Source organism: Camelus ferus, chromosome 27, assembly GCF_009834535.1.
Source record: "Camelus ferus isolate YT-003-E chromosome 27, BCGSAC_Cfer_1.0, whole genome shotgun sequence".
Lineage (NCBI taxonomy): Eukaryota > Metazoa > Chordata > Mammalia > Artiodactyla > Camelidae > Camelus > Camelus ferus.
In genome coordinates this window covers 9,375,154-9,402,027 of record NC_045722.1, presented here as the reverse complement: position 1 = coordinate 9,402,027, position 26,874 = coordinate 9,375,154, and the positions used below count along the sequence as shown (strand labels likewise).

Here is a 26,874-nt window from a genome sequence, read left to right as displayed (position 1 = left end):
TCTGGGGGGCGCTGAAATTACACGCTGGTTTCCCAGAATATGGAGAGTTTGAAACAATAGAGGATTGAAATTGTATTGTTTCTTTGGCCAAAGTGACATGGCATCTCCTCTATCTTAGCCTTTCTGGTCTCTTAGGACCTAAAAATACCAAAGTTCTGCTTCTCTCCCAAGGTCTCCTGTGGCCACAGGCACAACTTTCTTAGGCTTTTCCCAAGGAAAATGGGCCTTGGCCAAGACTGGGTCCCTGGCTTCTTGAGAAGCTTACTGTGTTCAGCACTATATTTCTGTAAAAAGTACAAAACTGTTTATAACTGTTTTAAAGCCACACAAATCAAGGTCCACTGGATTAAAATGCTACATATTTTGCCTTTTTTTTTTTTTCTGAGCCACCATCTTAGATTTTTCAAATCATAAAAATTTCTCAGGGCCACAAGCATTGTACCTTTTGGGGAGCTTTTAAATGTGTGTGTGTGCGTGTGTGTGTGCTTGTGTGTGTGTGAGTTTGTATATTTTGGATTCAGTACTGATATTCTAACTGGAAGTGTCCTTTGAGAAAAATTTATATCAAAATGTTAAAGTAAAAATGGTTAAGGTTGCCAAGGATATAGATTAAAATCTTAAAAAAAAAGAAAGAAATTCTGTAGTATATTATGACCTAAATTAGAGAAGCAAGAAGATATCTTTAAAACAGTGAGGGTGAACAATGATCGGAAAGTCTTTTTTTTAACTTTATTATATGAATTATGACTAAAAGAATGTGACTGACTTATTTAACTAAAATATTAAAATGTTTACCTCTATGTAATGGTCAGTTCCCTCAAGGCTTTCTCTATAATGAAGCATCCAAACATTTTAAACGGCTTAAAAAAGCCACAGCCCTTGATGAGAGTAAGTCTTCATTTCTGTCAGTGCAACCCTGAGGCTTGATGACAGGTGAAAATCATTCAGATCCAAATTTTGTGGCTCATTTGAGTGATCACATTGTGAAATACCATTTTGGATTCAAAACTATGAAGTGCTGAGCAGCATAATTCACAATAGCCAGTAAAGAGAGAACAACCCGAATGTCCATCATCAGTGGATGAATGGGGAGATAAAATGTGGCATGTGTGGAATATTATTTGGCTGTAACAAAGAAGGAAGTCCTGACATACGCTACAATAGATGTGATCCTTGAAAACATTATGCTAGCTGAAAGAAGCCAGTCACAAAGGCCACATACTATCCGATTCTATTTCTATGAAGTGTCCAGAGTAAGCAAATCTGTGGAGACAGATGGTAGATTGGAGCAACCCAACTCACTCCTACGGCTCCTACGGCTGGAGTGAGTTGGATTGCTGGGAGGTAGGGGGCAGTGACTGTTAATGGATATGGGTTTTCTTCGGGGGAATGATAAGAATGTTGCTAACTTAGATTGTGGAGATGGTTTCACAATTCTGTGAATATACTGAAACTTTTGTGAAACCATCTTTCAAATGGGCGAATTTTATGGCATGTGAATTTTACAGCATATCGAAAAGATGTTTTAAAAAAGATGCAGGGACTGGGCCTGATTTTCTCATGATACTAAAGGCAATTCTTAAAAATTCAGCTCTAAAAACAGTTTTATAAGCTCTAAAAACAGAATAAGTAGCCAGTAAACAGGTTAAGTAAAAATGAATATTTTGAGGCCAAATGTTCGTTTACATACATATATGTTCTGGCATATTAGACATAACCTTATACTCAAAACTGGCACTGCTACAAGAATGGGGTTCAAAAATATTCCCATTTCTCCAAAGGTGGCAGATCTGTTGCTTGGAATATTTTTCCTTCTGAATAATCTCAAAATTGGCTCTAAAAGTGTTTCTGAAAGTTATCCTTCTCTGCCAGTGAATAGAATGAACTGGCTTCATTTACAAAAGATTTAGTTAACATTTCTGAACATCTAAATATAGAAGCGGCTTTATTTTCTTGATTTAGATCAATGTTTTCTTAATTTTTATTCAAAGATATATTCCTGAAATTAAGCTTACTTTGCAGTGATAAATCATTCTTTTCAAGATTTGTACTAAGTACAACCCTCCAAAAGTCTGCATCATTGAAACTGGAGAACACCCAGTAACGTAATGTTAGTCTCTCTGCTGTGGAATGGAATTTAATTACAGAACGTCCATCTCACATATTGCCTAGAGGTGCTTAGAGCCTAAATTTCCAGTCCTTTCGTAAGCTTGGCCTCAGCATTATACCAAGCACACAGCTCCAAATTTTCTCTAAAATTTCAAAAATGGAAACAATATGAGGGTTTCTGCAAAAGAGATTTTATTGTAGAAAAACTTCAGCATTGTGTTTGACTAGCAGTAAACTTGAGAAGCCAAGATGCCATAAATTGGAAACCTCCATTATCAATTGTAAGAATTGGGTTTTTTTTTTTTTTGTCCTCTACGCCCTGTCTAATGACCATATATAGAGATGCATAAATATGAACGTGGACACTGTGCATAGTGACCAGTCAGAGGAAATGGAATCCGAGTGAAGTATGCACATGTAAAACACAACTCTCAGCATAAGTCTGATGTGTTTATAGCCAAGTCAGCCATGCAGAATGCTCATTACATGTTTGGTGGCCTTCTAGGAATTTAAGGAGACCTCCTGGGGATGATTAGCATGACTCTGTCTCTTTTCAAAGACTCCTGGACTGAGTCTTCTTAGGGCAAGCCCTTCAACTAGAAGCATTTGGAAGCATTCATCATCCTTCTAGCCATTCCTTCTGAAAACAACTGGTCTGGGTCAAAATAGTTAAAGGCACCATTATAGACTTGAGTTGTGAAGATTTGTGGATTTAAGAGGGCCTTGGTTTCTGATCCTAGTTTTATCTCTTTGAGGGCACGCATCATCTCTTCCTTGACTGCTCTCTGCAACCCCCATCATGTTAAGCCTGAAGAGGGAGAAAAGGCAGTAGTGGGCAGCAGTGGAGCTGGGGAGGTGTTTACAGGTTTGCTGGGCTCTCCAGCCAGCACTAGCTGCCTTGCTGCAGAAATCACCTTGAGTCTGTGAAAGCTCTGAGAACAGAATGGCTGTGCGTGCAGCTATCCTGAGCTGTGAATTGCACATTATCACAACATAGGGCTACAGTACCTACCTGGGAATGCTAGAAATTAATTTTTAAAAAACGTATCCGTAAGTCAACACGTCATCTGAATTGCTGACTTTCTCAAACTCCTTTTCCGCCAATTTTGTAAGAGGCATGGACACTAAGGAGGAGCAAGGTTACCACCAGGAAAAGTGACGATTTTTGAAGAACAATACTTCCCTCCACTTTATTGTGAATGCATGCTAAGTGGCTTTGTTAAGCTAAATGATCTGAGTTGTTTGCATCCATCTGTCAGCTGTAAAAAGGTGGCTTCGTCAAATCACTCCCCGTGTCTGCACTTATCCAATTTGGACTCAAGTTACACAGTTGAGGTCAGAGCACCTGCTTTCGACCTCCTCTATATGCAACCAGGGTTTGTGACCCAGAGAGTGGGAAGCCTTCTGAAATCACTGGAATAAAGACATTTTATGATAAGTGGGGGAAAAGAGCGGTTTGGGTAATTCACATGCACTTGAAAATGGATTTTCCTCCTTGCTTTCTCATATCCTTGTGACAAAAAATCTTGGACACCGTTGAAGCAATAGAATAGACTCAACATCCAAAAGAACCCCCCAAAACAAACAAAAAAACAAACATTAAACTAATGGAAATCCTGGCCTTTGGTTTAGAAGATGGATGTCAGACTGGTCTTCCCTTCCTCCCAGATCGCCTTCCCAGATTCCGACCCCCACTCCCCACCATCACTCTGCAGCCAGACGAAACTTGGACCGCTGTGCTCCGGGAGGTGAGCGCAGTGGTAAAACATTCACTGCCCCAGCACAGCCTCCCAACCCATTGCACACTGTTTGAATTTCATCAAGTCGTTTCAGGCTAAATCTCGGTCTAGAAACTCGGTGTTTCACTTGCCTTCCTCTTCGTGTGGATGGATTTTGTCCAGCTTCATTTGGGTTTGATATTACTGAGTGTTCACCATTTTTCCTCCTTTAAAGGACTGATTCCTTCAGCATAGGGCCCTCTTCCTGTCTCCGGTTTCCCATCTCATTTTTACTGACAACTCACTTTCTAACACTCAGTTTTATATCTTCATTGGAACTAGGAAATGAATTTAATCTCGCACTTTCCAAAACCCCACTGCGGTCACGGAGCTCAGGGCCAAAGCGGCTGGGGTTTTGCGCGCCTGAGAGTAGCCAGCATTATTCTTTGACCGCTAATGACTCCTGCAGATCAAGTAGCTCCTGTCCAGCCTTTGAATTTTCCCAGAAAAGTTCCCAGCCTGCCTGTCAGGGATAATCAGGGATGTCTCCTAATGCCTGTTATGCAGTCTGTCCAGGGCGCTTGAACTCCTGCAGCTGCTCCAGTGGCAGAGAGAAATCCGGCAAAGGAAAACAGCCCAGCACAGCAGCGAGTGGGTTGCAGCCTCCTGGTGCCACATCACTTTGTTGTGTTTTATCAGCGTTCCATTTTCAAGTTGGAAACAGAGTGAAGTTCTGGTTCTGTTGTGTGCTTTGTTCGAGATGGCTGGAGAACCATTGAATACCAGTGAGTCAAGTGTAGCTTCCAGAGTAGAAGAGGTCCTGGGAGGTCGTCTGTTCTGACTCTCTGTTTTAGAAATGAGGCAGTGAAAACCGAAGGCAGTGAGTGAGGGAGAGAGCTGAGGCCAGAAATGCAGGCCGACCAGGTCCATCAAGTGTGGTGACATTTGCAAAGTGACAGAGAAAAAAAGAGAAGGGAAAGAAAGAAATCACTTAAATAAAGAAGTGTTATTTTGGTTAAACCGTCAGCATTGTTCTGAAGGAAATCTAGAAGCACTCCTGCTCATTTAAGAGCACATGTGAATAAAGAGGGCACACAGGAGAGAGACCTTGGTGGTGATGGAATACTTCTGTATTTCGATTGCGGTGATGTGTCAGGTACCAGCGTCTGCTTCCTGGTTTTGATGGTGTCCTGTAGTTATGTAAGAAGTAATCATTCCGTTGGGTAAAACTGGATGAAAGGTACACAGGACCTCTCTACTATTTTTGCAACTTCCTGCAAATCCATAATTATTTCAAAATAAAAAGTTTTTTGATGCAAATTCAAAATTTCCCGTGGTTTTGTCTAAATAAAAAGTCTAGGCTTAAGATCTGAAAGGGTGAGAAAACGAGTTACACAGCTTTACTTTAAGTGACAGCAGCATCATAAAAAAATAGAAAGAGATGTTTTCTTCTTCCCTTTGTTGTAGACATGACTCCAAAGTGGTGAGTAGACCTAACTGGACCTAACATTCTTGTTTGCTCCTTTTTATGGGCAGCTAAGATCCTTACCTTCCACCAATACGAATCAATGTGTTTGTAAATTGAGTGGATGTACTGATAGTGTGTTAGTATCATCTATGCTATCACAGGTGGTTAAATGGCTTTTGAAATAAAATGCTTTTACGATATTCTCTGACTTAAACCTTATTTTTAAATTTTAGTTATCGAATCAAAAACACTTCAGGGAAGCAAAGGCGAACACAGCTTTAACAGCCCTGGAGTTTTTGTCGTAGAGAACACAACCGTCGAATTTCAGAGGGGCTCAGGGAGGCAAACCTTCAAGATTCCAGGACCTCTGATGGCTGATTTCATCTTCAAGGTAGGATGAGCTTCTTCGTAAATGGTATGCCTCTGGGGCCCAGCACATCTGGAATTTTAAAAGCAATTATGTTTGGTCAGCAGCAGCCATCAGTGACCATTTTCACACCGGGCGTGTGTCATTAGGAGTTCCGTCTGGACAGTCAGTTCTTAAAGGTTGTTCATCTCTCTCACGTTTCTGCTCCTCAACCCCAGAGGTCAAGAAACAGACTTCACTTTTAGAGTGGAATGATGGCTTTTGTGTTTATGACGTCTAGCTGCTTGCTGTGTTCAGCTTTAAACGTCTAGATGGGTCTGGTGGCCATGGGCAGTGGCTAAACACTCCGTGTCTTGACCCACGACTGTGCTGTTATTGCACTTGCTCGGCTTCCAAAGGGGAGAAGAGAAGACAGAGATTCATTCCTTACCCTCCTGTCTCTTGTCCTTGGTGCTGTCCCATAAGGACCATTTGTCTAGGTACCTGGCACAAGGTACCTAGAAACCTTCTTCCCTGTACCCACGAGTCTGTGTCCCCTCTTTTGGGTAAATTAGGGGCCTCTTCCCTCACTCAGAGGATATGAAGTGTAGTGGCCAATATATTTCCAAGGTGACACCATCTGAAATTCTTCTGATAAAACTGAAAATACCTAAGACGTGCAAAAAGAGGGGTTATTTCAGTGGATGGTATGTCTGATCCCTTTTTAGAAATACATTCAAAATGGAAATGGAAGAAAGAAAATAGGGTTAATCTCCAGGAGTATCTTTACCTGTGAAAAGACCCCGTGCCTTGAAAAGAACCTTCTATGTTCCACATTAATTTGTCAACGAATGTTTCATTGAGACATCAGTTGTGCCACCAGAGAAATGTCTTTGGAGTTAGATGAGAGTTGCTAACTGATGTCCTGTTGGCAGAGTCCAAGTGTTGGTCTGGGTGGTGGTGTTGTTTCGAAACTTCAGATTTTAAATGGTCAGCCTCTAAAAATCAAGAGATTTTAGCATGAAAATACTAGGGGGGGTTTTCTTGCTTCTCTTTAAAAAGGGAAAGATGTGACAACCAGCTTGCATTTTGCCATAGCAATAATTGGCCGGGGCTGGGTAACACTGCCTTCTCGTCAGGGCGCACTCTCTCCCTGGCCATGGTCCACACCACTCCGCAATGGGTTCCTGACGTTGAAGGTGTAAGTGTCAGCTGCCGTTCATAGACATTTAAGTTGCCATTCCTATACATCACTTGCCATTCATGGACTTCGGTGTCAGACCCTTGAAGCATCAACTCAGTGTTATTCTTTGACAGTAGCATTTCAAAAGGCTTTTGGAGGAAGCCATGACTGTCATCTGCCTTTCTATTCTCTTTCTCTCGTCCGTTGCTGGGCATCAATTCTGGCCTTGGTTTGCGCCTGTTAGGGTTTTTCCATTTGATTCTCAAGTAGTAAAACACACACACACAACTTTTAAAAAAAAATTCTCTTTTCATTCCTGCTCAGAGGATCTGTATTCTTCTCAAGTCAGTTTGGAGAGCTCTGACTGAGTAAGGGACATTTGTATAATGATGGGATAGGAGAAATAGCCACAAAGTTTACAATTTTAAGGTCCTGTTTGGTAATAGGATCAGCATGGAAAACATATCATCTATTGATCCCATGCATGAGAATATATATATATACATATATATATATATATATAAACACATATGTATCTATAAACTGTTCACTTGTTTTTAGTAGACACACGTATATGTATATGAATATGTGTATGTGTGTGTATGTACATTTTGTTTTAAGATTTGAGAGGCTACATTGCAAGCTGAAAACACTGAAGAAACAATGGTTACTTTAGAGGGGACACATCAGAGGTGCCCTCGGGCAGTGATCTTGGTTTTACTTATAATATTCTAGTGCATAAAACAATTTTTAAAAAGAATCCAGTCATTTCTCACATGTGTAACTAAAATTACTTTATACCTTCTTGCCCAAATTATATATTCACGTCTTAATAGAATTTAGCAGCGTGTTGCCACTGTCTGAATTTGTACTCAGTCTTCTGTTGTCTCTGAGTTCTGATTTTCTCAGATTTAATAAACAATTCTGGGCTTTCACTTCCACTTTTGGAAAGCTTTTGATCTCTCTTGACTGGGAAGTTTTCAAAAAATAATATGTATGTATATTTATCAAAGAGGGTATTACACACAACTGTCTGACTCATGTGTAAACGGAACCTCATTTTCATGCCTACAGCCATTTTCTTTCATGAATACTGTGTTCTCAGTGGGAGAGAATTTGGCAAAATTGGAGACACTGTGATGAAGCAAGGATGACTCTGATGTTTTTCCCTGACTTACAGGCGTGTCCAAGTACTGTGGGTTTCTAGGAAATATCCTTTTCCATCAATTACTCTTTTTTTTTTTTTTGCTTGGAACACTGTAGTAGTACCTAGCCTCCATTGTTGCTAAGATAAGGAACTCTTTGCTCCCATGCAGCTCTTTTTGGCCCGGGATGCACTCAAATAATAGCTTTCCTTTGAGTGGGAGGTTGAGTGTGTGAGGTCCCTGAGGATGGTCGGCCTTGTATTTCATTGTATCACTTTCCATTCCAATCAACCAAGAGCAGCTGATCCAACAAAAGAAAGACCTGGCTTCGAGGAGAGAGAGGATGTGCAGACCTGCTCTGCCTCACTCAGTGCTCATTCCACAGAGTCACGGGCGTGCTGAGATGGAGAGACAGCCTCTCATCACTTCATGGATTAGACCTCATTTCATGGGCTTTTAATAAATGGACCATTGAAAACTTCTGTATTCTGACATGGAGAGTTAAATACGCAGACATCTATGGGATGTTAGATTCTTTCGTGGTGTGATGTGTGCATTCTGAAGTCTGGCCATTCACTGCACCAGTGAGACAAAAGTGTCTTTTTTCTTCTTTCTCAGAAGCTATATTTTCATGATTGGACCGTTCTTGAAAAAAAGCACTTTTTCTTCTTCCCAGTGGATTTCTCACTATACGTTCTTATTTTTCCTGAATGATCTGTTTCGCATGGATGATGCTTGTCACGCTGCTACTGGGTCCTGGGTATTTTGCAGTAGAGTCCCGGAGGCAGTCTTATTTTGCATCTGCAATATGTGCGTGTTGCCACCAGGTAGCAGTAGAGAGTCTGGATCCAGTGGGTGATGCTGTATGCTTTGCTGATTGGACCATGAAATAGGCAGTATCCATTCAGTGAGAATTCACTGAGTATCTGTGAGTAAATATGGGTGAATATCAGGTTTAAGTATATGCTTGTTAGAATAATCGAGCAAAATAAAATTAAGTGGTGTTGAGAAAGACATCTTGTTGCATGGTTAACTATTTTAATTATTGCTGGTGGCGTTTCCTACTCTTTTAAAACATACATCCATCTGCAGGGGATAAAAAAGTTTCTCTTCGTGGTCTGAAATCTTCCTTTTTATACTAGTTGTCGGTCTCCTTTCTCCCATTCAGACAGTTTGTGTTTGTGCAGGAAAAAATTTTCTGATTTCTTTTGCCAGTAGTTTTCAGCTAGGCAAGCCTGTTTCCAGTTTCCTCCAACCTCACTTCCAGATACCATTTATGTTTTCTACCTGCAGAATCCCTCTTTTCTTTCTGCGGAATTATGCCATCACATCTGACTTATCCAGGGATGAGAGGAAAATTGAAATTGCCTGTTTTCCTTTCTCTACAGAACAGATTTCAGCTTGGAAATGTGGTGCAGACAGTGGCTAAATTCATATGTTCATAGGTGTCTCAAAACATAGCAAGACACAACTTTTAGAGTCAGTGCATGTGTTAGTTTCCTGAGGACGCTGTAACAAAGCACCATAAACTGGGTGGCTTAAACAGCACACATTTACTGTCTCACAGTGCTGGAGGCTAGAAGCCCAAAATCAAGGTGTGGGCAGAACTGGCCCCTTCTTAAGGCTGTGAGGGAGAATTTGTTTCGCGCCTCTCTCCTAGCTTCTTGGACCCTTAGGTTTTCTCCCTTTGTTTTCACACCATCTTCCCTTTGTGCATGTCTGCCTCTGCGCCCAAATTTCCCCTTTGTATAAGGACACTAGTCATATTGGGTTGGGCCACTCTAATGACCTCATCTTAGCTTGTCTAGGTCTGCAAAGACCCTGTTTCCAAATAAGATCATACTCTGAGGTGCTGGGCGTTAGGACTTCAGCATAATCTTTTCTGTGTGGGATGCAGTTCAGCCCATCACGGTGCCTGACAGAAAAGAAAATGCACCTATCTCATTGTGCCTCCCAATCAGAATTCCATCTCAGGTGTTTGCCATGAATCACAAAGGTAGAAACCTCAGAAATATGACACGATATTTACTGTCATGTGGTCTGTTCAGGGAAATTTCTTGGTTAAAGCAGTTCAAATACGCTTCTACTAGTTACCATAATTCACAGCTAAACTATTTGTGTAAATATATACACAATTATAGAAAGAAGAGTTTTATACAAAAATCCATTCCATAAATTTGGGGAATTATTTTGAAGTCACCAAGTAAGGCAGTTGAAGTTGAATTCGTTTCCTTACCATTGTTATAAAATCACTTTCCTGATCAGAAGAAGTGATAAACTCTTGTAAATGTTGACATCTGCTTCTCTTTTGCCATGTTGTGTACTTGGCCACCTCCCACGTCAACAGAGCTGTCTGCCCTGCGGTCTTGCAAGTAGCGGGTGATGACCGGGCTGTCGTTAGCAGGAATGCAGAGAGTGAGCATTAATGTTCAACTTCTGATTCTTAAAGTTAGGATTTTTTTTTTTTTTCTCTTTTGGGTTAGACTTTCGAAAGGCAGGCTCGTGGAGAGAGATGAGGCTTCTACAAATTGATTTAGTTCCCATAACATTTCAAGGGCCAAGCTCGGGGGACTGAATCCAAGTGTTTCTTCTGCATTATAGAGAATGCCTCTACCCACAGGAAGGCTGAGCTGTGGCCTCACGTCCTCAGCGCCCTCCGCTCAGGAGAAGCATCCACTGTAGGGAGAGCCCAGCGAGGATGTGGAAGTTCTGCTTCCTCTGCCTCGGGGAATTGTAGGTGAAATAAGAAAATTGGGGACAGGATGGAGGAAGCAGGGTGATGAGCTGTGGTCAGGAGACATGTCTCATGATGGCAGTCTCTCTGCAGAGCAGGAGAGCATGTTAAGCAGGTTTTAAAGCTAAGATCAGACAAGGTGATGGGCTTCACTTTTCATTTGGAACCCCAAGAAGAAAATGCCTCCAAGGGTGTCCACCTCCATCCACTACCTGGGGAGACTACCTTGGAATGAAACTGGCATTAGTGCCATGAAATGTTTAGTGACAGGTTGAGTCTGAGCTCAGCTAACTGGAGTCTCCCTCCACTCCCAAGTGGCATGGAAAGTATCTAGAAAATTCCATGTTCTCTTGGCTGGCAGTCTTCCTGGAGAGGCTGACATGGGTCAGGGCCATATGACCCTGCAGCTGAGGGATAAAGGCAGAGAGACCATACATCCTAATTCAGAAAAGACCTAGCTTATGCCCGCGACCCTGACTTAATTCTTAGAAGCTCCTCCTTGCACCCTCAGAAGCATCCTGGACAAGAAAGCATCTGCTCTCCTTGGGAAGGGGCTCTAAGCCAGGCCAGGGACTGGAGAGGAGTCCCGGCCACACCACGGAGAACCTGCAGTCCGAGAGGAGCGTGGAGTGGGCAGGTCAGCAGAGGAGTCCACCGGCCCCTGGCTGGGAAAGAACTCGGCCGAGCTCACTGGCTCTGAGGCTCCTGGCGGGCCTTCCGGGGTCCAGAGGGACAAGGGACACAGCTGTGGGCCCAAAGACAGGATGGGGACCATCACACATAGATCCAAGGCCCCTTCCTTTCCTGCCCCTGTGAGGTCTTGGGCCGAGGACCACCATGGAGGAGGTCGGTCTGAACTAGGGGGCAGCTGAAGACTGGGCACTTCCCCACCTGCAATGGCAGTGCCTACAGAGACCTCTGCAAATGAGTGAGCCAGACCAACTTCATAGGGTTGAACTCAATTTAAGTTGTTTTCCCCTCACTCTCAGTTAGGAGGGGGCCTGTGAGGATCAGAGCAGTTGTAAGAAATAGGAAGCTGCCTCTTGCCATCCATCACCTGCCCAGAGACTGAGCTCTGCTGCTCAGTCACGGAGCACAAAACACAGACGGAGCCTTGGCGGAGAAGAAGACCCCTGCAGGTGTAAGTCACTTCATGGCTCTCAAGGTGTTAGTATTGGAGGAAAGGGCATTATATATTTAGTTAGTAGTTTTTATTTATTTTGAAGACATAATCTTATACCTCCCATTTTGCCTATTTTGTTCTCTAAAATAATACAACATAATGCCAGTGTTCTTGGAATTGAAGAACAAATATCCAAATATAAACGCCTTCTTGGGTTTAAAATTCTCTTCCAATGCTCAGTAATTCTCAATGGTAAAAACAGGGACTTTTTCCAAGGAAGAATGATGATACTGCATCACATTTTAATGATGTTTAAAGATATTATAATATTGATAAACCTCTAAACAATTGCTTTGTCCTTTAAAATGACAATGTGGAGAACTAGAATTGAATGAAATTTCATGAGTATTATAAATATAAGCTGCAAGTAGTGTGTAGCTTGAGGGAAATATATGCATGATTAATTTTTTCAGAATTATGTTATTACCAAAAAAAAAAAAAGTGGGCAGAGGGCCTGAATAGACATTTTTCCAAAGAAAACATATAAATGGCCAACAGGTACATGAAAACGTGTCCAGCATCACTAATCATCAGGGTAATATAGATCAAACCCACAAGGAGCTATCACCTCACACCTGTTAGAATGTCTATTGTCAAAAAGACAGGAGATAACAAGTGTTGGTGAGGATGTGGGGAAAAGGAAACCCTTGTACACTGTTGGTGGGAATGTAAATTGGTGCAGCCACTATGGAAAACAGTAAGACGGATCCTCAAAAATTTAAAAATAGAGCTACCGTGTGACCCAGCAATTCCGCTTCCTGGGTATATATCTGAAGGAAAGGAAATCACTGTGTCAAAAAGATACCTGCACCCCCGTGTTCATCGTAGCATTATTTACAACAGCCAGAACTTGCAAACAACCTAATTGTCCATCAGTGGCTGAATGAGTAAAGAAAGTGTTGTACGTATATACAAAGGAATATTATTCAACCCTAAAAAGAAGGACATCCTACCATTTGCAACAACATGGATGGACCTTGAGGGAATTATGCTAAGTGAAGTAAGTCAGAGAAAGAGAAATACTGTATAATCTCACTTACAAGTGGAATTAAAAAAAAAAAACACCCAAACCCATAGATGCACAGAACAGACTGGTGGTTGCCACAGGAAGGAAGAAGGTGCAGGTAGATGAAATGGGTGAAGGTGGTCAAAAGGTACAGACTTTACAAGATAAATAAGTTCTGGGATGTAATGTAAAGCATGGTGACTAACGTTAACAGTACTCTATTGTATATTTGGAAGTTGCTAAGAGAATTATCTGAGATACATTCAGGAGGAATGAACACGGGAAGAAAATTGAGCCTCTGACAGAATGGGAAAGGGAAGTGAATATTGGGAAGCAGCTGAATGCTTCTGCTACAATAAGGATTATTTATTTCTGTAAAATGTCTGGGCTTAATGCCTTTTCTTTCTTTTTCTTCCTTCCTTCCTTTTTTTTTTTTTTTTTTTTTTCCTCTTTTTCTTTTAGGTGGTAATGAACAAGACTCAGAAAACCATTTCAATTCCTCTTAGGCTTACTGATTTATTTGGGACAGAAATACTACAATTTCTGTCCAATTCAGAAGTGTCCAGTTCATCTAACTCTTCAAACTTAACTTCTCTAATGTAATCATAGCATTGCCTTATCATTAAAAAAAAAAAACTCAACTGTACCTATAATTGTGTCTTTTTCACTCTTAAACTTGTTCACTAGTTCCTCGTCAAAAATTTTTTTTTGTTCAAACCATTCAAAGATTTGTCTCCGAGACACCTAAGAACTGGATTTTGGTCTTGTTAACTCTCAGAGTTTATAAAAAAAAAGTCTATTTGTGTAAATTCTTATTTTTGTTTCTTTATCTTTACATGGTTTTATTTTTGTGATATATTTTTAGCTTCTAGAGCTAAATTTGTAATTCATTTTATTTTCAACTTTTGTTCTCCATTAAATGAATTTAGGACCATCAGTTTCCCCATACAGAAGTTCTTAATTTTGTCATGGTGTAGGTTGTTAATTTTTAACTTTATGCTTAAGCTATTTGTATATGTTTAGAATACCTTTGCCTTATCCAGGATCATAAAAATGTTCTTGTATGTTTTTGTCTCATAACCTTATTGTTTTACCTTTTATATTAAGGGGTATAATCCACCTAGAATTGATATTTGTGTATGTTATAAAGTAGAATCAATTTTTTTTCCCATATGACTATCCAGTTGACTCAAAACCATTAAGTGAAAAGACAATTCTTTCCCTATTTGTCTCAAATCCCAAATTATATATGTGTGAGTCTATTTCTGGACTCTGTTCTGTTTCATTGACCTATTTGTCTATTTGTGCCAATACCATTGTGACTTAGTTACTGTAACATTAAAACAAGTCTTGATATCTGGTAGTGTTAAGTTCTTTTCCTTCATTCAGTTAAAGTGCATTGTAATTTCCATAGTAATATTATATTCTTTGACTCTTTGAATATTTAGATGTGTAGCATCCAAGTATGTGGGAATTCTCCAGTAATCTCATCATTTTATAGCTTAATTCTACTGTAGTCAAAGAATATTATATTATTTCAATGTTAAATTCATTAAAACTTAATTTTTGGCTCAAAATATAGCAAATTTTAGAAGAATATGATACGTAGTCTTCTGTTGTTGGACACAATGTTCTATGCATTTATTAATGATTTTATTAAAAATTATAACCTTCCTGATTTTTGCCTGCTTATTCTATTAGTTACCATGGGAGACATGGTAAAACTACCACTATGTGCATTTGTCTGTACTTTCTATTCTTGTCAATTTTTGAATTCTGTATTTTGAGGCTAGGTGGTCAGATACACTTAGAATCATTACCTCTTCTAGTGACTTGACCTCTTTATCATTGTGAAATGATTTTCTTTCAGCCCTTTGAAGATATCTCTCCATTGTCTTCTGGCTTCCGTTTGTTCTGTTGAGAAGTCAGCTGTCAGTCTTGTTTTTGTTCCTTAGAAGGTAATGTGTCTTTTTTCTTTGCTTTCAAGTGCTTTCTCTTTGTTTTTGGTTTTCATCAGTTTGACTATGATGTGATCAGTGGATTTTTCCTGCTTGAGGTCCATGGTGCTTTATGAATCTGTGGCTTGATATCCATCATCAGTTTTTGAAGATTCTCACGTATTACCTCTTCAGATGTAGTTTCTGTCGTACTCTCTTTGTTCTCTTTTTCTGAGGCTCTATCCCACATGTCTTATTTCCACTTTCTTTTTATCTATCAGTTTACTAATTCTCTGTTCAGGTGTGTATAATCCAGGAGTCAGCCGATTACAACCAGCAAGCCAACCACCTGTCTTTGTAAGTGGAGTTTACAACAACCCCCATTTGTTTATATATTGCCTGTGGCTGTTTTTGCACTACACCAGCAGAACTGAATAATTGCAACTGAGAGAATATGGCCTGAAAGCTAACTTTTACTATCTGTTTTCTGAAGACAGTATTTGCTGAATCCTAGTCGTAATCTATTAAGCCTACTCATTGAGATATTTATTTAAATTTCTGTGCTTTTTATTTCTACAATCACATTTTATTTTTATTGTGTTCTCCATCTTGTCATTTAATTTCTTGAACATTTTAGTCATAGTATCTGAGTCTAGGTCCTCTAAAAAGCAGAGCCTGAGGCAAAAGCCATGTGCTAACACTGATGTTTTATGATCATGGGATCAGAATGAGGTGTTGCTAGGCCCCTCAAGCAGGGAAACAAGACATGAAGCCAAAGCCAGGGTTATAGGAAGTGGTAGTGCTCTACTTCAGTTTAATTTTCTATCAGTTAATGCCCATACCTGGATTTCCTGTAATTCTGTTAGTAATGTCAATTTTCCCACTTTTTTGGTTGTTGTTAAATTTTATATTTTTTGTATACTTAGGGTTATTTTTAAGTTTTGTTGAACAAAGTTGATGAAAGATTAGACATATAATTTGAGACTGGATAAATTATTGCTTTTGAAAGACGGGTTAGCAGCCAGTCACCTTCATCCAACAAGGAACTAAAATAATTTGAACCTGGGCTTCATTCCCTTTGAAAACTGGACAATTTCCAGATAACTCTGATTCCTAGGATACAGCTTTCTGGGGTCCCAACTGACAGCCTGGGCTGTTTACCAACACTCCTCACCTTGGCAGGCCTGGAGCTCCAGGATTTGCTCCCCTGGCCCCATGAGTCTGATGACAGGCCTGCTCAGCTTCTCAGCCGCTCAGTCACCACTTGCAAAATGGAAAATGTCTTGAGCAGAAACGTGGTGCCAAAGGTGGTGCCAAATGTTGTGCTCACCTTTCTGGGCTTCCTTTGTGTCTGGGATCTTGGCCCTGCAAATCCTCACTACTATGGTAGCTTTCTGATGCCTTCAGATACGTTTGAAAAATACTTGACACAGCATTTTTACTTATTCTAACTGGGAGGGCTCATCAGAAACAAGCTATTCTTCCATGGCTAGAAGCAAAACACCTTACAAGTGTTTTCTGCCTCTGTGACCTCTGTGCTGTCCTCGCCCGTCACTGTGACCCTCCCTCCCTCCACACACAGCTCATGTCTGGAATTTTTTTTTTTTTTTTTTTACCATTTTACAAGTTTTAAACTGTTGTATAATTAAATACATCAAACTATTACTTTTCACTCAACTCTAGTTTAGATTTACTGATAAGCTTTCCTGATTTATTTCATCATGATTGCTTCTTGCGTGTGACTACTTTCTTTAACATTTATATTAGTTCTTGTTCAGTAGTGTTTTTTTTTTCCTAGTGAGGGCCTCTAAGTGGTAATGTTTCACTCCTTTTGTGTCTGAAAATATCTTTATTTCACTGATTACTGATTGATAATTTGATCATAGATTGTTTATAAATTGACAATTGATTAGTGATGAATACTTTGGTTAGTGAATTCTAGATTAAAAAATGATTGCCCTTCATCCTTTTGCAGGTATGATTTTATTTTCTGGCATCCACCATTGCCTAAGAGAAGTCTTATGCCAATCTGATTCTCACTACTTTGTAGGGAATCATTTTTTTTCTATCTGGTAACTTTTAGGATTTCTCTTTATCCTTTGTTGCTGGGTTTTTTTAGAACGTCTGCTCAGAACTTGATGAGCATTATCAGAGTGAGTAGTCCTGTCTTTCTTAAGGTCTAGCAAGTTCCCAGTAGTTATGTAATCAGATATCTCCTCTTCATTATTTTCTCTGTTCTCTCTCTTGAGCTCCACGTGAGGCTGACATTTCTGGATCTGTTCCCCCACCAGCTGAACTTTTGTTTTTCCCTCTCCTTGTGTTACGTTCTGGGACTTTTCCTCAGTTCACTCATTTGTTCAACCACTAGGGAAGAAAAGAACAAAGAGGGAGAAGACTTGCTCCCGGAGTAAAATAACCCCCACAGCAAACTTACCTCTGTCTGTAGCTGCTTGCTCGCTCTCTCTTTGAATTAGTGCTGACATGCTTGTCTGCAGACACCATGTAGTTGTGTACCTTTGAGTTTCTTCGGCTGTGCTTTCAGATGGATTTTTCAAAAGGGTCTTCTTAAAGCTGCTTTAGACGCGTTGTTACTAAAAACGTAAGACTCCCCATTACGTGCCATGTTGTAAGCAAACCCAGATTAAGTCTCAGTCCCTGCTCTCGTGGAGATTAAAATCAAATGTATCAGGAAGGAAAAAAAGTTAAACAAATAAACAAAAAGTCCACCTGCATTTTTGTGAACTCGTTCAGAGACATGGAATTATCTGGAAAAATGACTCCAGGGAGATGGGTTGAAGATCTTCCGAGATCCCATTCTTGACAAATCGAGTTGAAATGCTATCATCTCTTAAAATTCTGGGACTCTTCACATGCCAGAATTTGTTGTGATAGATATGTGGTTGTCTACACAGGTGGCTTACATTCATCTCATTTTGAAAAGTGTGGAAAGCACTAGCTCCTTGTACACAAATGTGCTATCACCGTTCTCTCTGTCCAGACCAGGTCCACTGCGGCCGAGGACAGCGTGGTCCAGTTCTTCTTTTACCAGCCGATCAGTCATCAGTGGAGACAGACTGACTTCTTCCCCTGCACTGTGACGTGTGGAGGAGGTGAGGCACAGACTTTGTTCCTGAATGTTTAGAGCTCAGAGTTGGAGATGACACATTGGCCTTTTTGAAGCTGACTTTAAAATTATGTGGTAATTAGAGGCGTGTCATCTCACAGCATCGTGCTCAGTGGCCTGGAATGCTGCTGTGTTAATAAATGTGCATTTGCCTTGTTCTTGAAGACAGGTGAAAACTGGATTTGGAAACCACCCTTTACTTTTAGCAAAGAGCTGGAAAGACGTTTGCATGTGTTCTTTTCTTCATTGTCCTTAAAGCATGTCCTTTAAATTTTCTGTGGAAAACCCGAGGAACGGAGAGTCCAAGTGACTTGCTCAGTCTGCTCAAGTTAATGGCGGTGTTGGTTCTAACACTTAGATTTCCACCCTCTGTCTCCTCAGGTGCCAGAGTATAAACTTAGCAAAAAGAGTTTTATTTGATAAGGGGAGGGTCCTGCTTACTGTTTGCTTAGTTCAAGGTGTTCACAGACAGTTGAGGAAGGTCCTGGGGCTCAAGTGTAACCCGGGGCTCCCCACACATGCGGCTCATCTTTACAGGCTCAGATGGAGGATGATTGTTTATTTAACTGACCCTCTGGAGCAAATGAAGCGACCGGAGCCACTGTCAAGACAATTCTCTTTCCCTGAACTGAACTTTTAAATTGAAGAGTAAATGGTTCAAAACTAGTGCCAACCCAGGAGTTAGTTTCTCAAACTGCTAGAGGGACTTAATGCTGATGCTGCCACTAAAAGTCCCAGATAACATTACGTGGCATGTACCACGTCTCAAGCCATGTGCTGGAGTACTCACCATCACATTTATTTTTCCAAGAAAGGTCTGTTCTCGTGACTTCCATGTGTGAGCAAACTGAAACTTAGAAAAGGTAAAGAATATACTCAAGGTTGCTCAGCTAGGAAACAGCACAGCTCGGATCTGGCTCTAGGTCCGTCCGATGCCAGAGCCATGCTCTAAGTGATCTTCCCCTTGGGTCTCCCCCGAACCGTCTACTGCACCTGGGACCAGGTCGGTGTCCGCAGGCTCAGGGATGGTTCTGTTTGAAGAGCCAGAATAAATCCTCCTCCTTCAGGCCAGTCCAGCTCAGCCCAGCCCCAAATCATTTCCTCCCTCCAGAAGAAGATCAACTTAGGCAGAGTGAGCAGCTGAGCTGGGCTCTGGCCCCTGTCCTTTACACTGCGATTCTGTCAAGGAGGAATCCTCAGGCGATGTCAGCTTCTGTGAAGACGCAGGGCAGACCTCTCTCTTCTGGGATTCACACTCCCTGGGAAACCAGGAGGCAGGCACTTTTGTGGGGAGCTGTGGGCATCCCAGACCCCAGAAGGAGCTTGTGTCCCAGGGAATGGAAGGGAAACAGTTTGAGGGTTAAACAGGGCTCTGAAAAGAAAGGAAAAAGCAAATATTCCTCGTTTCCCAGTTAGTTCTCCCCAGGCCAGGCCTGGGCAGTAGATCACGTGGTGGTGATCCTACAGCAGCGCTCCTCAAGGTGGGGTCCCTGGACCAGCAGCCCCAGAGTCTCTTGGGAACTTGTGAGAGGTGCAGATCTTTGACCACACCCCAGGACTACTGGATCAGAACTCTGGGGGTGGGGCTCAGCAGTCTGTTTCCAAGGGCCCTCCAGGAGACTGGTGCACCCTCAGGTTTAAGATCCACTGCTCTCTAGGGCAACGTCTGACTGTCAGCTATAATCACGCTAACTGTACTTTTATGCCTTATCTGTGTTACCCCTGCGCTGTTATTTACTTAAGCTGTTTTCTTCAAATGGACCTTTAAAAAAAACTTAAATAACCATGTTTACCAAATAACTTAATATTACTACCTTACGTGGGAAACTGTTATCTCTTGTCATAAATAAAACACAATCACAAAAATCAATACAATGAAAATGAAACAATGGGGCAGACAATCTTTGGATCCCTGCCAGCTCTAATGTGCTCTCAGTTTTGAACCTCGAGATTATCGTACTACGTGAAGTGAGTCAGACAAAGACAAATACCATATGGTATCACTTATACGTGGAATCTAAAAAAAAGGACACAAATAAACTTATTTACAAAGTAGAAACAGACTCACAGAAATAGAAAACAAACTATGGTTACCAAAGGTGAAAGGTGGGGAGGGGGATAAATTAGGAATTTGGGATTAGCAGATACAAACTACTATGTATAAAATAGATAAACAGCAAGGTCCTACTGTGTAGCACAGGGAACTATATTCAATATCTTGTAATAACCTATAATGAAAAAGAATATGGAAAAAAATATGTGCATGTACACCTGAGTCACTATGCTGTACACTGGAAACTAATGCAGTGTTGTAAATCGACTATGCTTTAATAATAATTTCTAAAAAAGGGGCAGCATGGCATAGTGGGACAAGTAGTAGGGTTGGAATTTGAAGATCTGGATTCACTTCTTGTTTTTGCTGCTCATTAACTCTGAGACATCTCTGAGCCTCGTTCTTCTCATCTATAAAATAGAATGATTCCCATTATAACATTGTTGGGGGTTAAAGTGAGAATGGCATATCTTAAGGAGCGCACTATAATGCCTGGCACTTAGCGGGCACTCAGGAAATCTCCATAATGTCGGAATTGACACCTGAGTTTTGTCAAAGGTGCCTCTGTATAATCTACAGGTCCTCAGCCATCTCCCACTTCTGGCGTTCTCTGGCCATGAGTTATGTGGTCACAGGAGAAAGCTCTCAGAGTGAGTGGGACATACCTAGAGATGAATATTTTTTATCCAGAACCAGAATCCCACCAGCTTAAAACGAGTTGGATCATGGCTTCAGGAAGGACAGGAGTCTCTCAGGGACCCCAAATAAAAGCAAAGGGATCAGGGGCTTTTTAATTCTTACGCATCAAAAAAAAACAAACAAACAAACATCTCTTTCTTTTTAATTTATTCTCTAGCTCTCACACACAGTTAGAGAGATGCTCCCATTTGGACACACAAGTTAAAAGAGAAGCTTTCCACTCTGAGAGGGACGTTTCCTGTTTCTGATGGGACTCAGCTTAGTTCAGTTGGTTAAATTCTTGGGAGGAGAATAGATGTTTCTCATATCTGGGTGCCCAAAGGAAGACAGTCAGTCCTGCTGGAACGTTAAATGGAAACACCTGACTGTGAGACTGTCCACCAAAGATAGCGTTGGCTGTAAGATCAGAAGGGAAACTTCACACTGCTTTTGGGGTCCCTCAATAGCCTGCCATTTTCTGCACACTGGCAGAACTTCACTACATTTGTTCACCACGTAGGAAGGCCGTCTGCCTTATTTCTTTCACTTTTGGTTATCTCTGGACTGCCACAAAATTAAAGAGGAAAGTTAATTGTCTCTCCCTAAATTATAAACGACTGTAGGCTTCTCATCTCCTTCTTCTAGAAATATGTTTCCATTTAGAGCAAAGATTTTTCTTTGACTCAGGGAGCTGTGATCTCATTCTGTTATTGTTTTGAGGAAAATAAAAACACACACGTAAAACCCACAAAGAAAGCATTACCAAAATTTAATTATATTAGTAATCAAATCTATATGATTTGTGTAAATGGCATTTCAGAGTTGTGGGGTGGGGGGTAATTAGGAAAATTAACTCCCTGGTCTCCAAGGTGCTTGGATGGACTTTCCCAGTCTTGTCTGCAAGCATCTGTGTAGGACACTTGAGATCAGTTTGGGGGAAGTGCCACTGCCACCTGATATTGTAGACTTTCTGGCAGATATTGGCACCCAAGTAATATTTTATTGACTCCATTTGGATTTTCATTCCTGTGGTTTGGACCTTGCTTTTTATAATGCATAACCCGTCGTCCTTCCACTCAGCCATGACTTGTAGAAAGCTGTCTAGTAGTTTATAAAATCGGATTCTTCTCAGCAATCAGGCCTCTAAGTGTATTTTTAGAACTTTAGACCAATTGGCAGAGGCTGAGAACTTAACTTAGGGCTTTTTTTTTTTTTTTTCCTGAAGAGCTCATTCTGGTTTTGAAAATTTACCTTTTTTTAAACTTAACATGATACTTCTGTAGTGACAGGAAACCTGGAATCAAATCTTTCAGGAAATAGAAGCGTCGTTTTGTGAGTTGTTTTTTAAATTTACAGCCCTCGTGCTTTTGGAGCGTTCACTTCCCTCAGAGACTGTACGAAATGAATCAAATAGAATCAGGAATCAGTCTTCATTCCCTCCTCTTTGAAGGCTTGTGAGTCAGGGGGAGGTGCTGGCAGAAGTATTTTGTTCCTCTGTATATAGGCAATGCTTAATTCCCCAGGTAGAAAGCTTATTGTCATCAGAGGCACCCTAAGTACCCCAGGACAGGAAGTGAGTTAAAAGTAACAAGCAATGGAATATTACACAGAAGAAAGAAACAGCAACTCAGCACAAGGGTTGCTCTCAAAAATGTAATGTTGAGTGAGAAAAGTAGAAAACAACAGGATTTGAAACACAGTATCATTTATTTAGTTAAAACAAATACACACAAAACAACATTACATAAGGCAGATGTATATTTAAGGACAAACAAACAATAAAGAGGTGTCTCTGGGGGATTGTAATGGGAGTGGTGATGGGAGAAGAGGAAAAAGAGAGGGGCCTTGCCCAGTACCATGATGACAGTGAGGACATGTGACAATGACCTGAGGACAGTGAATAACTAACAGTCTGTACGTGAGGTCCAAACATTTTCAAAGGAGTCTACTGTAACTTTAGTTATAAGTGCTCAGACTAACACAGTCAGTTCAAGTAGTCATTCTCAATCTTGGCCACACATTTTAGACATCTTAGAGGAACCTGAGAATCCTGGGGAAAAAAAATTAATTTCTTGGACCTAGTGACAGTTGGCCCCGGAAGGGACCTGGGCATTGGTGTTTATGAAAGGTTCCCAGGTGATTCTGTTATACACCCAGGGTGGAGAACCACACAGTTAAGTTCCTTAAAGAAGAAAAAAAGTGTGCGGCAAGTGCTAGCTTTGCCAAGTGAAGACGGAATGGATGTGATATTCAGACGTTCCTGTTCTGCTGCTTTAGGTTATCAGCTCAATTCTGCTGAATGTGTGGATATCCGCCTGAAGAGGGTGGTTCCTGACCATTATTGCCATTACTACCCTGAAAATGTGAAACCAAAACCGAAACTGAAGGAATGCAGCATGGATCCTTGCCCATCGAGGTTTGCATAACTGCCCAGACCCTTCTTCCTTTAAAAAAAAAAAGCAAATCAATTGCAGCAGAGACTGATCCATCCTCTCCAGGTGACACATTTCCATTGCATGACCTTGAACATACACTGGCGGCAGGCACTGGCATTCACGTTTATAACCGTGGTCGGTAGGAACTGGGCTCATCAGCTCACTAAGCGCAGCCCTCTCTTGTGGGCTGTGCGCCCATGGGCTGTGCCATTTACCTCTTGCTAATGAGCCTCTTTGAGCGTCTTCTGCATACACAGCATGAGAGATCTCTCCGTCCAAGTACAATGTCTAGTCCATCTGCTCGCTGTAAATACCGGCAACTCACCATTTGAACTTTTTAAACTGTCACCCATGACCACGTTTTGACTTTTGAAGTGTTCACATTAAATTCAGTATAAATAATGCATCGTGCAAGGAAGTGAAAAGTTTTAATGCCAAAGCAGAAAAGCTATCCATAAACTATCCTGCTGCATAATTTAGTACCTGATGACTTGGATTGCCTGGGGAAGTTTCCTGGCTTTACTACAGTATCTTAAAATAACAGCACCATATCAAGTCCCAGAATCCCCCAGCTATCTGCCAGCTGGCAAAGGCAGACATGTGCAAGTGGAAAAGGAAGCATTCTCGGTGGATTTCATTTCCTGTCACTAAACTGAGCATTTCCTGTAGTCCCAGGTGTATGAATTATTAATAGAGGCTTTTCAAAGGACAAATTCTGTGAAATAAAATGGTTTTCTGACAATCCTAATAATATGACAATGTGTTAATATCCTTAATATATTTTATCAAAATAACCTCTTAAGATGATAAAAGCAAATAAACAGATCTAAGTTAAGAGAAACTCATTCCTTTGATTAATACATATCGCTAGTTCCATTTTCTGTATTTTCATATAGAACTGGGGGGGTTGTCAGAGATGTTCCTGAAAATTAAGGAGGTGGTGGCTTAATTTTGCGGGAAATGGAGCATAACATTTTGCATTTAGCTTTTAATTTGAAAGTGCTCTGTCTTTTAGGATGTCACATCTGTACTAATCAAATTAATAAATGTTAATTGGTTAGAAATTATATTCTCACGATGATTTCATTTGTAGTGATGGATTTAAAGAGATCATGCCCTATGACCACTTCCAGCCTCTCCCTCGGTGAGTCACATGTTTCCTTTTCCTTTTTGTAATTTGGTCTAAGTGGTTTGCAAGGAACTGCAGTATCTGTAGCAATAGTCTAAAATGGAAGAGGGACAGATATTAGACCCTTCACGGAGAGCTAGGGGGACACAGACTTCAACTCCATGATAAGAAAGATCTTTCTAAGAATTAGATGGAATAGGCAGCCTCAAAAGGTGATGTTTTCTGTCACTGGCGATGTCAAGTGTATCTTGGATAACTGGGTGTTACAGAGGGAGCTCAAGCATTGCAATTCACCAGAAATTTGAATGCCCTTTTACGCCTCGATGACTAGTATGGTTCTTCCTGACTTTGAGTTTCTGTGATTCCCTAGTAATGCTGTCCATTCGTGATTTATAGTTTAGAGACAGTTTGAAGATGCTTTCATAGTCTGTATTTATTTGATTCTCACGATGGCCCTATTGTGCTAATACATGAGGGCAGGTGTGTTACTTCCACTTGACGATAACCTTAGAGTCAAAGGAGTTAAGTACCTTGTGACTGCAGGTTGTGTGTAGCATAAGATTAAAATTATAAGATTCCAAGTCCAGTCCTCTTTCATCTGAACTACAACTGTTTTCCTGAGGCTGCACTTTTGCCATCATCTCTGCAAACTTGAAACAAACAACAAATAATGTGTTTTCACTTGTTTGCTTTGGAGCTGGGAACATAATCCTTGGACGGCATGCTCGGTGTCGTGTGGAGGCGGGATTCAGAGGCGGAGCTTCGTGTGTGTGGAGGAGTCCATGCACGGAGAGATACTGCAGGTGGAAGAGTGGAAGTGCATGTATGCGCCCAAACCCAAGGTGATGCAGACCTGCAATCTGTTCGACTGCCCCAAGTGGATCGCCATGGAGTGGTCTCAGGTAAGACTGGAGAACATGCCTCTTGTAATCAAATTTCAGATTTGAATGATTATTTGCTATTTGCCCAACACTGTACTGGGTAGCATGAGGGGTGCAGAGGTTGTGTGTGAACATGCTTCTGACTTCCAAAGAGCTTAGGAAGACAGTTGGAGGACCATGTAAGAGAACATGGTAGGCATCAGTGTAGGTAAGAATAACTAAGAACCGTGGTACACCTAAAGGAACAGATATAGGAACAGAGTTGATTGGGAGGTCTTTCTTGCCCTTGTAGTGCTCAACCCATCTTTAAGATGTGCAGAATTTAACCGAGCAAGAGCCTAGAGAAGACATCACTGTGGGATATGGCCAAGCTAAGATGGCTGAGCAAACGTAGAAATGACACGGAATGACTAGAGATTGGAAAAGGTCCTAAGTCATCTAGATTAAAGGGAGAACCCATGTTCCTAAGAATTGGAAGCTTAGGATGGAAATACTAAAATGGACATTTGAAGTGTGTTCTTGATCTAGTAGTTACTAAGAATCTTCACAATTCTTGTTGAAGAAAATAATGTATTATATTTTAAATACTTGAGGCAAGATAGACTGGCGCTGGGAAAGACCCAAGGTGGGCAGCTTATGTGAACATCACTGGGGTGTCAGGGTGGGAAAAGAGAAAAGAGCGGGGAAGCAGCCCAGAGGTATGAGAAAGCCTCGTGTCAGATTAGCTTAGTTTCCTCATTCTAGGGAGACGGCCAAGTAAACCTCCAGAGCAAATAAAGTGCAGTTGGAGAAGTCAAGTAGAAACATCGCACGTGTTGGTATTGAACATTTTAATCTTAAACTTTTATTTTTCTAGACTCGCTATTTTTCTTTAGCTCTTTTGAGTGATCTTTACATATTTAGCTCAACATATGCATGCATTCATCTATTTATTCATCTATTTATGTATTCAGTGTGTCAGCCACCATCCTAGGAAGGAAATAAAGCGTGCTCCTGCCCCCCAAAAACTCAGAATCCAGTTGCTGAATCGTGCATCAAATAAACCACTGTGATGCAGTGTAACACTGTGGTGCACGGTGTCGCGCGTCCTGTCCTGCAGGCACCCAGAGGTGGGGTGGTCCTCTCCACCTGAAGGTATCAGAGGAAGCTTCAGAAAGGAGGTAGCACTTGAACTGCAACTTGAGGAACAGAGATAAGTCTTCTGGGTGGAGAAGACCCACTTCCAGCCCCAGTTTTCGGAGGCTGCCTCCATCACAGTCCTTTTCCCATATCCCCAGCTCAAGATCATTACCTTCTACAACTTTGCTTGTACTTATTAGGGCAGGAGTTATTCATTCTCTTTGGTTCACACGCCGAAAGAAGTTTGCAAAATTACATACCCCTTCACATATATTTAGGTTGACATCTGAAATTTTTTGTCACGAGTTTAAATAAAAAATATCAAAAGAATGTCATTTCTAACATGTTGTGAATGCTAACATTTTAAAATAAAAGTGGTATAGCATTCAAAAAAAATGTCCAGTAGAATGTAAATGCCATGATGGTTTCTATCCTTGCCATCTTTCATTTTTAAAAATCATATGAACAAGCTCTTTTTGAATAATTTGAATATTTTGCATTATTTCCCCCTTGAACTCACATTTTTAATCCACTCCCCCCCCACAGAATTTCATCCTAATATAATGTACTTTTATGTTTTAGAGCCTTTTATTGGTTACATTATTCTACTTTTCTCCAAGAAAATG

The 26,874-nt window shown here is 40.9% G+C and overlaps 1 protein-coding gene across 6 annotated transcripts in view; it reads left to right on the top strand.

The window, feature by feature from the left end:
• Positions 1–26,874, top strand: part of ADAMTSL3 (ADAMTS like 3) — a 262,131-nt gene that overhangs the window by 133,738 nt on the left and 101,519 nt on the right. For all 6 annotated transcript variants that reach the window (XM_032469126.1, XM_032469125.1, XM_032469127.1 and 3 more), the window contains exons 9-13: positions 5,529–5,686; positions 17,828–17,939; positions 22,962–23,100; positions 24,213–24,263; positions 24,946–25,150. In XM_032469126.1, the coding sequence (XP_032325017.1) occupies positions 5,529–5,686; positions 17,828–17,939; positions 22,962–23,100; positions 24,213–24,263; positions 24,946–25,150 (665 nt within the window). The remainder of the gene's footprint in view (positions 1–5,528; positions 5,687–17,827; positions 17,940–22,961; positions 23,101–24,212; positions 24,264–24,945; positions 25,151–26,874) is intronic.